We start from the raw sequence: 10,940 nt of genomic DNA, 5'->3' as shown, positions 1-10,940 counted from the left end.
CTCAAAACTGATCCATTTTAAGATCAGTTTGTACAAATGGACTCGTGGGGATGAGAAGAGCTTAATGGTGGTGGTTTGAGGTTCGACCTGTGAAGTTTTTTGATGGTGTAAGGATGTTGCAAGGAAGAGAGATTGACGAGTAAGGGAGAGAAGAAGAAGAGGGAGAGAGAGAGAGAGAGAGAGAGAGAAGGTTTTTCTGATTGGACAAAAGAGACAGAGAGAGGGTGTCTGATTGGGGGAGAAAATGTGGGAATACAGTTGATTGGTGGGTGAGGTAATGCAAGTCAGGAGAGAGATCTTTAAAGAAGTAAGGGATAAGGTTTTGTACGATATAAAATGTACATAAAATCTCTAAAATCTAACTTACCCTATCTGAAACAGTGTTTCCAACACTGAATAATTAGCACACAAATGTACAAATCTACCCATGTTAACGCACTTTAACTAAACGTAACTTTTTCGTTACAAGTTCGACTCGGGTTTAACTCACGTTCACACATTTATAACAACGAGTATTAATTAATTATGATATCGAGAAAAATAGTTTAAAACCCGAATAACTACACCCACATCAGGTTCCACTTTGACAAAAAAGGCATAAACGTCAATTTACACACTCGGGGAGAAAAGTACATGAAAAATTAGGGATGGGTCGTCACAGAGAGAAAGAGAGAAGGGGGGGAGGATGATGTTTGGATTAAATTCCGCATTTCTATTGCTACAAACATGAGGATGCAGCCCAGATTTCTTACACCTTATTCTACCACTATTGTGATATTTTCCACCCCAAGTTTGTGTTGATTTGTTTTTCTGTGTCTTGGAAAAAAAAATGGTAATTGTAGATTTTGATATTGAAGGGTTGATCGTTTGGGAAAATGATAAAAAGGGCTGAAAGATATTTTTATAGTGATTGAGGGTTTTGTGTGATTGTATTATTGTTCAGTTGAATGCCCAAGAGACCGAAAGGGGATTTTAGTGATGTTCTATTTGAATTGCAGTTCATTAGGGACATTTTTATTAAAGTAGAAGAACAAATAGCTTATGAGGATTAGACAATTTTAGATTCAACTGAACACTAAACCCAACCTAAACCGCTGAATATATATGCATTCTTATCAATATTTTCCATAGTTTTTCCTTTTTATTCTTCCCTAATATTGTAATAATTTCATTGTCCCAGGATTGTGTTAATTTTTTCAATGCAACTTTGTATGATCTCTGATCATTTCATGTCTTAGATTCAAAATTTGTGAGGATGTTGGACCCAAAGAAGAAGATTGCCATCAGTTGATAGGAAAAAGGTGAAATACCTTTACGTAATGAATTTATTTATACTCCCTACAACATATAAAGAACATCAAATGTGTGTGTCATACTTTCTGATTTAGCTTTGAGTTATGATTTATGATACTGTAATGGGTTTGTTCTCATAATTAATGTCAAGGCATTTGACTCTGTTGGTTCCATGTTCAAGTTAGGAAAACTCGTATGTTGCTTCTGCAGTTTGATTAGCAATTGCAAATTAGAATTGACTAATTCTTCTTCATGTAAGTATATACCAATTGTATGATGAGGCTAATTAGAATTAGTCAGCTGATGGATTTGTTAAGATGTTTAAGTAGTAGTAATTAAACTCAAAAGTTGTTTGGCAACGAAGAAGAAAGAAGAGTGAGGAACAAGTGAAAAGTTGGGACATGAAAAACAAGATGTTTTCCTATTTTTATGTGTATTATATCTGTATGAACATCTTAATTCCAAACTTTAGCTATGTAATATATTCTACAACCACCTATCTTTTGTTCCTTATTTAACATAAGGATGTAAATAGATTTTGATAATTCCACACATTTAAAACAATTTTAAAACCTGCGGCACCACGCGGGCATGTGTTGCTAGTTAACATACTAAAAGGTAGACAGGCATGCATATCTGTCCACTCCATTATGTGCTTCAAAGTCGTGCAGTTTGCACACAAACATCACAACATGGTCATAACCATTACTAGATGAAGTATCAGTATGTTTAGACATTCTTCTAAATCTCCCTAGGAAACTCAAGCGACCCCCATAATACATCATTCCGGAGTAGCTAGCCTGAAAACCCCCAAAGATGCATTTTGAGGCATTTCCTTTCCAAACATTAAATTGTCATTCCCTTTAATGCAATCGCGTATGGTTTGGTTTCTCCAGCCTACAGAATCTTTATGACCCCTCCAGTGTATTTTCATTCATGCTCACATCCCACACAACATTAAACAGAAAATATCCTTTCAAAAAAGTGAAGTACATAAATAAATGTGCCACAAGTAGCACATTGTCTCCACATGCTTCGAGGTATCATTTTCACTTCCCTTATCTGTTCTCTAGGTAGATGTGGTAGCTTTTCAGGAAGCATAAGATGTTGAAAGATGAGTACTCGAGAGCAAGGCTAGGTAAGCAATCAGGAAGGGGTTCCAGGTAGTCGGTTCCAGATCAGAAGATTGATACCAAGTGCTGGCTGATTGCTCTTTTTCTCCTTGTCCCGCAAGTGAAAACAATGACAAGGAGAAGGACAGGGAGAAAGCATGATATGAGATACTCTTGCTTTTAACCTTCATGATATGAAATACGTTTGCTTTTGATGAGTTGTTTGCAGATGTACCCCAAGGAATAAGGAACACTGAGTGACTCGAGAGGCTTCGTTGGGAAGGCATTCTCGGAGATGAAGAAAGGTTATGAATGTCTGCCTTGCTATGGAGGGTGAAGGTCAACATTTATATGAATTAATAACCGGTACTATTCTTTCACTCTTGTCGGCAACCATTGGATGATTGAATAGTAAACTTCACGTGCTTTCTACTTAACCAGAAATCTTTGACAGATTGCTCGTAATTTTTGCAAGGCTGAGTGTGCATGTGACAGATGCTGACAAGTTTGGAAAAGCAGGTGCCTCTTCGATATATGAAATCGGCGCTTCGACAAATTACCCGTGATTTCTGCAAAGCTGAGTGTGCATGTGACAGATGCTGACACGTCTGGAAAAGCAGATGCCTCTCTGATTTCTGAGCTTACCTCTTTGAGTTCTGAGCTCGCCTCTTCGAGTTCTGAGCTCCGTCGAGTGCAGAGGTTGCATGTGACAAGTGTGAACAAATCTGGAAAGGAAGATTGGCCCGTGGTTTCTGAGCAAGCCCAGCTTTTGTGAAAGCTAGCGCCTTTTCGATTTTTGAGTTGGCCTCTTCGATTTCTAAGCTTGCCTCTTCGATCTCTGAAACCTTGTCAAGTGCTGATTTTTATAGAGGCATGCAGTACGTTTCAAAGCACACTTGAATTTCCGCCTGTAGAAACTTCCTTCATGCACTTCTAAGATCTTGATTTGTCCGACCTCTTCTTTCTTCAACACCTTTGAAGAATGTCTGGCCCCTCCGACCGTCGTTTTGACTTGAACTTTAGTGAAGAGGCAGCCATGCCTTCTCAAGACAACATATGGCGCCCATCCTTCATATCCCCTACTGGTCCTCTTACCGTTGGGGATTCAGTGATAAAGAATGATGTTGCGGTGGTGGCCAGGAACCTTGTCACTCCCAAAGATAACAGACTACTTTCCAAACGTTCTTATGAGTTGGCTGTTAAGGATTCTTTGGCTCTTAGTGTGTAGTGTGCAGGTTCTGTGTCAAATATGGCCCAACGCCTATTTGCTTGAACCCGTCAAGTTGAATCATTGGCGGCTGAAATGATGAGTCTCAAACAGGAGATTAGAGGGCTCAAGCATGAGAATAAACAATTGCACAGGCTCGCACATAACTATGATACAAACATGAAGGGGAAGATTGACCAGATGCAGGAATCTGATGGTTAGATTTTACTTGATCGTCAGAGGTTTGTGGGTTTGTTCCAAAAACAGTTGCCTTCGTCTTCTGGGGCTGTACCGCGTAATGAAGCTCCAAATAATCAACCTCCGATGCCTCCTCCTTCTGGGGCTCCGCCGACTACTGAGACTTCTCCTAAGCAGCCTTTGTGAAGGTTCCTTCTTGTATTTTTTTTTTTGCCTCCTGTTCATTTTCCACGAATTTTAATGTAAAAATACCTTGCATATCTGTCAATGTTTCAAAAATAAACCCACACCCAAAAATAATTAAATAAGCAACAAATAAAAATGACAATCATGGCAAAATAAAAATGCAGAAAAAGGAAGGTTTTTAGAAACGCAAAACTGATTGTAGAGCGATTAAAAAATCTTCCTTATTTGAATACATGGGTTGCCTCCTAAGAAGCACTTGCTTTAACGTCTTCTTGCCGGACGATACCTCTATTTAAGCTTGAACAGGGCTCACGGCATGGAGGGGTACATTCTCCACAACATGCTCTTCAAATGCCTCATAATAGGCCTTCAAACGATGCCCATTCACCTTGAATTCTTGTTGCGTCTTCAAACTTTGTATTTGGACTGCACCATGAGGAAAAACATTAGTAACAACAAAATGACCAATCCATTTGGAACGCAACTTACCCAGAAACAAACAAAGACGGGAATTGAAGAGTAACACTTTCTGCCTTATAGAGAACGTCTTACTACGAATCATCTTGTCATGGAATGCCTTCGTCTTCTCCTTGTAAATACGAGCATTCTCATAAGCTTCATTCCTAATTTCCTCAAGCTCATTCAATTGAAGCTTTCTATGAAGACCGGCGGCATCAATGTCCATATTGAAAGTTTTGACAGCCCAATGTGCACGATGCTCTAACTCAACGGGAAGATGACATGGTTTGTAGGCAGTATGATACGCCCACAGTGCATCATCTAAGCGTAAGCTCCAATGCTTCCTTGTTGGCCCAACAGTCTTCTCTATAATCAGTTTGATCTCTCGATTCGAAACCTCAGCTTTGCCATTTGGTTAAGGATGGTAAGGTGTAGAAACTTATGGTTGACATTGTACTTCCTCAATAACGCCTCAATGGTTCGATTGAAAAAGTGAGACCCTCCATCAGTTATGAGTACCCGTGGCATGCCAAACCTTGCAAATATGTTAGTTCTAATAAAATCTGCAACCACTTTAGAATCATTAGTCCGGGTGGCTATTGTTTCCACCCACTTCGACACATAATCAACCGCAAGCAAAATATACATGAAATCATACGAGGGAGGAAAGGGACCCATAAAATCAATACCCTAAACGTAAAAAATTTCAACATTGAGGATGGAAACCTGCGGCATTTGATCCCTTGCACTTATATTTCCTATTCTTTGGCATTTATCACATGTTAAGAAAAAAGTTATAGCATCCTTAAAGATACTAGGCCAACAGAACCCACATTGTAACACCTTAAGTGTTGTTCTTTGTGTGCCAAAGTGACCACCACATGCATATGTATGACAAAAGCTTAAAATGGAATGAAACTCAAAATCATGCACACATCGACGAATAATCTGATCCGGGCAATATTTCCACAAATATGGAACATCCCACACATAAAACCATGCGTCATTTCTGAGCTTATCACGTTGGTGTCTAGTCAGAGTGCTTGGAATTCGTTTAGACACCAAAAAGTTGACCAAATCAGCATACCAAGGTTCACTTACCATAATGGACATCAATTGTTCATCAGGAAACATTTCAGAAATGGGTAGGGGCTCCTCATTATGCATCATACGGCTTAGGTGGTCAGCCACCACGTTTTCACTTCCCTTTTTGTCTCGAATCTCAATATCGAACTCTTGAAGAAGCAATATCATCGAATTAGCCTTGGCTTGGCTTCCTTCTTTGAGAGCAAATACTTTAGAGCTGCATGATCAGTGAAAACAATTACTTTAGTACCAATTAAATATGAGCGAAATTTATCTAAAGCAAAGACAACAACAAGAAGTTCTTTTTCCGTTGCGGAATAGTTTAATTGGGCATCATTCAATGTCCATGACGCATAGTAGATGATATGCGGCCTCTTATCCTTCCTTTGTCCTAAAACAGCCCCTAAAGCATAATCGGATGCGTCACACATGAGCTCAAAAGGAAGGTTCCAATCCAGTGGAACAATAATGAGAGTCGTGGTCAGCAACTCTTTGAGTTGTTTGAAGGATGCCGTGCACTCCTTTTTGAAGTCAAACGCCACATCTTTTTGAAAGAGACGGTAAAGAGGTTGGAAACCTTTGAGAAATGTTTGATAAATCTTCGACAGAAACCTGCATGTCCAAGAAAAGAACAAACCTCTGTAACCGAAGTAGGAGAGGGTAAGTGACGTACAAGATCGATCTTTGATTTATGAACCTCAATTCCTTTTTTAGAGATGATATGTCCTAAAACTATGCCTTGTTTAACCATGAAATGACATTTTTCCCAATTGAGAACAAGGTTAGTTTCAACACATCGTTTTAAGATCAAACTGAGATTATGCAAACAACCATCAAATGAATCACCAAAAATGCTGAAATCATCCATAAAAACTTCAATCATTTTCTCAACATAATCAGAAAATAGGCTCATCATGCATCTTTGAAATGTGGCAGGTGCATTACATAAACCAAATGGCATGCGACGATAAGAAAATGTACCAAAGGGGCATGTGAAAGTGGTTTTTTCTTGGTCCTTGGGTGCTATGACAATTTGATTATAACCAGAATAACCATCAAGAAAACAATAGAAAGCATAACCTGCTAACCTCTCAAGCATTTGATTAATGAATGGCAAGGGGAAGTGGTCCTTCCTAGTGGTGGCGTTGAGCTTCCTATAATCGATACACACCCTCCAACCTGTTTGGATTCGAGTAGGCACAAGCTCATTTTCGGCATTTGTCACCACAATTACTCCGGATTTCTTTGGAACACATTGAACTAGCGAAACCCACCGACTATCAGAAATAGGATAGATCACTCCACAATCTAAAAGCTTGATTATTTCCTTCTTCACAACTTCCATCATCGGAGGGTTGAGTTGGCGTTGAGCCTCTCAAGATGTTTTAGACCCCTCCTCCAAAAGTATGTGATGCATGCAAGTGGTGGGACTGATTCCTTTTATGTTGGCCAATGTCCACCCAATTGCTGTTTTGTACTCCCTTAACACCCTTACCAACTTGTCCTCTTTTCGTGCCGTGAGTGTGCTTGAGATGATGACGGGAAATGTCTCATCATCGCCCAAGAAAACGTACTTTAAATGTCTTGGCAATGGCTTAAGTTCAAGTGTAGGTGGCTGCACAACTGAGGGAAGTAACTTATTAGCCGAAAGTGAAATGGAAATTGGGTCCAAAAACTTACCAGATTGTAGTGGCAACGATTTGAGGGCAGCCTGATGCGTAAAATAACTAAACACACAAATTAACCTTCTTGTTGACAATTGTAGTATGGATAAGTAGGGATCGTTCTTAAACCGGGGATTATGAGGGATTGCTAAAACACTCTAAACTGACTCAAATCTATAAAACAAAGTTTAAAATACTAAACTAGACTCAATGAATGCAAAACTAAACTCTAAAACACTAAAACAAACCAAAAGACTCAAAACAGCAAACAAACACTCAAAACTGCCTAAAAACCACTTTCTGGGCAGTTTTGGGACTCTAACACAACTTGGACGAATTTTGGTTTTCTAATGACCTAAAACACCTAAAAACATATTCTAAGACAAGTTCTAGTTAATATGACTCAAAGAAATAAGATGGGGTTGATTTTGGACGAAAATAAATAAAACAAAGCAAGAACAATGTAAACAGATTTTTAGACAGAATTAAGTAAATTGATGGGTGATAGACTAACTAGAGGGTTCTTCTCCACACATGATACACTTGCATTCAACTTTGATTTCCAATTGCTTCTTTCAATAAACTATGAATCTCAACGCCCTAGGTTAACTGTGATAACACTTTTTTAACCTTCAAGTTTTCTTAAAGTTAGTGAATTGGATGGGAATGCACAATCAACAACTCAAAACATTCTCTAAAAGTCGCTTACGTGAAAAGCACAATAAAGGTACGATCAAAGATCATTAAGCTTCATGAAAACTATAAGCATTGACGAGGCAATTGTTACTATGAAAAGCATGAAACGTTTGCCAAGAATTCACTTAACACGATCGTTTATAAGCGACCTCCACTACTTGCAAACATAAGGTTGTAACTATTAGGTGAAACTTCCTTATGTTTTAGCTTCAAATTCCTGCATGAAAACTAAGTTGGCCACCTTAATTAACACACAAAAATAAGTCATCAATCAAACGGTTAAGCAAATTGCATTCACAATTCATGAAATAACAATTAGACGTAATCAATTCATCTTGCAAGCATAATCATGGTATCGAATAACCCCCTAGCCAAAAAGGCTTAGTTCCTCATGTTCACCAAACAAAGGAAAACAGATTTATACATTGTAAATATAAGAAAGAGAACACCTAAATATTCCAACGATTCGATGTTGAACAGCTAGAACCTTCAAGTACTTCTTCTTCCTCTCCTTTGCTGCGGCACACCGGTTGGGGGTGAGTTTTGGGTGTTATGGATGATGTAGAATGATAGGTTTATGGGTTGGATGAATGTAGGGGTCGGCTAGGTATGTTTCTGGGCAGAAATTAGGGTGAATGGTGGTAGAATGGTGCGGTTCAGAGTGGAGGCTAGTTTCTAGCGTGAATGGATAGTAGATGGATGTTTTGTGGTTGCAAAAGAGAGTTTTATTTAAAGGATTACAGGAATTAAAACCCTAGGTTATTTAGGTAATCATAAATTAAGTCTAAGTCTTCTAGAAATAGGAAACAAAATCAGAAACGTAATGGAAATTAGCTAAAAGGTGCGGCAAGGGTTTGAAATAGATTAGGAAAGTGTTTTAAAGCATAGATTCAGGAAATAACCCTCTCCCTTGCACGACAAGGAAGAGGAAATGCCAAGGGGGTGCGGCAAGGGTTCACAATGTGCAAGGGATGTGTATTTGATGTCCTAGAATGCTTAGGATGCCTTCAAAGTTGATAAAACTTAGGAACATTTAGGAAAGGTCAAACCAAAGTAGGAAACCTTCTTGGAGTAGGAATCCTTGTTCTTCTAGGAATCCTCATGTGATTAGGAATCCATCTTCAATTAGGAATCCTTCGTCGATTAGGAATCCTTCTTCGATTAGGAATCCTTCTTCGATTAGGAATCCTTCTTCAATTCGGAATCCTTCGTTGATTAGGAATCCTTCATCAATTAGGAATCCTTCGTTGTTTAGGAATCCTTTGTTGATTAGGAATCCTAATTTCTTCAAGTCTTCAATTCATCCATTCCTTTTGCTCCAAAAGGCTCCAAATTACATCATTTTGCACACATCGGCTTTGGAATCTGAAAACACACAAAAGTGACTTTAAACACTAAAATAACTAAAGAAACACAACGTAAATGCACGAGAACAAGCCAATTAAGTCGCATAAATATGCTCCTATCAAATTCCCCCACACTTAGCTTTTGCTAGTCCTCGAGCAAAACAAAGAAATAAAACAAAACAAAACAAATAAAACACAACCTAAACCTTCCAACATTTGCCTCAGGGATTTCCAATGCACATGACATGTTAAAAATCGTTATTCCCCACAGATTTTAGTCATCTTTACACTGAAGCACATACTTAATCATAGTCACCACTTACTAGTTCACAATTAATCAATTAAAACAATGTTTTTGATGTAGTAACATGCCTTAGAGAATTCGCTCAATTCCTTACAAGATATGCACTCAATTTTCACTCAGACTTTCTAACTACACACCCTATACTAGTTATATGTGAGAAGATTGATGTAGATATGAAAACGAACGCTCACATATATGTATCACAAAGAAAGCAATTTCTGGTGTTAATAAGCATGTTTAGATATGATCTCATGAATGGAATGCTACTACTTAGATGCAAGAACCAGTGACACCATATGCTCATACCAAATTCAAACTCCACAAATTGAAACACATAACACTCAAGATTGAAGTCAAGGGTTGCAACGGGGCTTGGGGTATTGGTTAACAAAAGAAGGATAGGGATAACAAACATTCTTAAAGCAATAGCAAGCAAAGTAATGAAATTGGAACTTAGAATTCACTTAGATTGCAGAAATCAACTTTGAACACAAAGGGAAGAATAAAGCAATACTTAGGGCTGAATACAATGTTTTGGACCCTTTCTTCAAGAAACAACACTTTAGAACTCTTTTTTACATCTTTTCACACACTTTTCTTCTTCCTTTTCTTTTTCCACGAATTTTTTTTTCTCTTTTTTTATTTATGCCCTTTTCTTTCTTTTGGCACACAAAACACACTTTGAAAATCCTTCCCCCACACTTGTTTTTCTGCAAAAATCAAAAGGAATTCCCTCTAACTCATGCTTCACTATTCTTTAAGAACAAGGGTGTGGACAGTCCTAATCTAGGCTAGGTGAGGATAACGTGGGTTAACAAAGAATGTAGGCTAACAAGGCTCGAAGGGGTTAAACTTAAACATAAAATGATATGGGATACACGACAGTTTGGCTTTGGTGGTGGTAACTACACAACTTCATCTTGAATATGTGTTATGCAAATGAATAAAATGCTTTGAATGAAATGGGCATGAGTTCTAGCATTTGGAACTAAATGATGAAACGCCTTCTAAGTAGTAACCAAGCAAGGAATAATGAGATCATGCAACGACTTTAGAAAACAATAATGCACAGATTTTAAGTCTCCAAATAAACGTTTAAGCTCAAGTCTCACAAGGTTGTAGCGTTTGTTTGAGTTCCTTCCTTCAAGCATGTTACAAAAACTAATTTTTTCTTTATGATTGCATGTGAATTCATAAGTTATAACCACAACCAAGCATAAATAAAGAGTCAATCAAACTTTCATCCATGTTTATAACTCTTTTTAATAGCCATGCAATTAAAAACCAAATCCTCATCATTGTGTTGGAAGGTACCCTAAGACTCAAACACACAAAAACGAATAAAAAAACAACTATTTTTGGTTTTTTCAAAACAATTTTTCAAATTTT

The 10,940-nt window shown here is 38.0% G+C and overlaps 2 protein-coding genes across 2 annotated transcripts; both read right to left on the bottom strand.

Annotated features, from left to right (window-relative positions):
• Nucleotides 1-4,288: 4,288 nt before the first annotated feature.
• On the bottom strand, nucleotides 4,289-4,681 carry LOC139190932 (uncharacterized). Its single transcript, XM_070811423.1, has 2 exons — nucleotides 4,486-4,681; nucleotides 4,289-4,422 (listed from the first exon to the last, which is right to left on the bottom strand). Exons 1-2 carry the CDS (start codon nucleotides 4,679-4,681, stop codon nucleotides 4,289-4,291), a joined length of 330 nt encoding a protein of 109 aa, XP_070667524.1.
• Nucleotides 4,682-4,827: 146 nt separating this feature from the next.
• LOC139190931 (uncharacterized) lies at nucleotides 4,828-6,886 on the bottom strand. Its single transcript, XM_070811422.1, has 4 exons — nucleotides 6,630-6,886; nucleotides 5,893-6,153; nucleotides 5,557-5,758; nucleotides 4,828-5,145 (listed from the first exon to the last, which is right to left on the bottom strand). The coding sequence occupies exons 1-4, from the start codon at nucleotides 6,884-6,886 to the stop codon at nucleotides 4,828-4,830; spliced, it is 1,038 nt and encodes a 345-aa protein (XP_070667523.1).
• Nucleotides 6,887-10,940: the final 4,054 nt, after the last annotated feature.

This window comes from Malus domestica, chromosome 13 (assembly GCF_042453785.1).
Source record: "Malus domestica chromosome 13, GDT2T_hap1".
Taxonomy (NCBI): Eukaryota; Viridiplantae; Streptophyta; class Magnoliopsida; order Rosales; family Rosaceae; genus Malus; species Malus domestica.
Note: the sequence above shows the minus strand (reverse complement) of the source record. Positions and strands in the feature narration are given on the sequence as shown.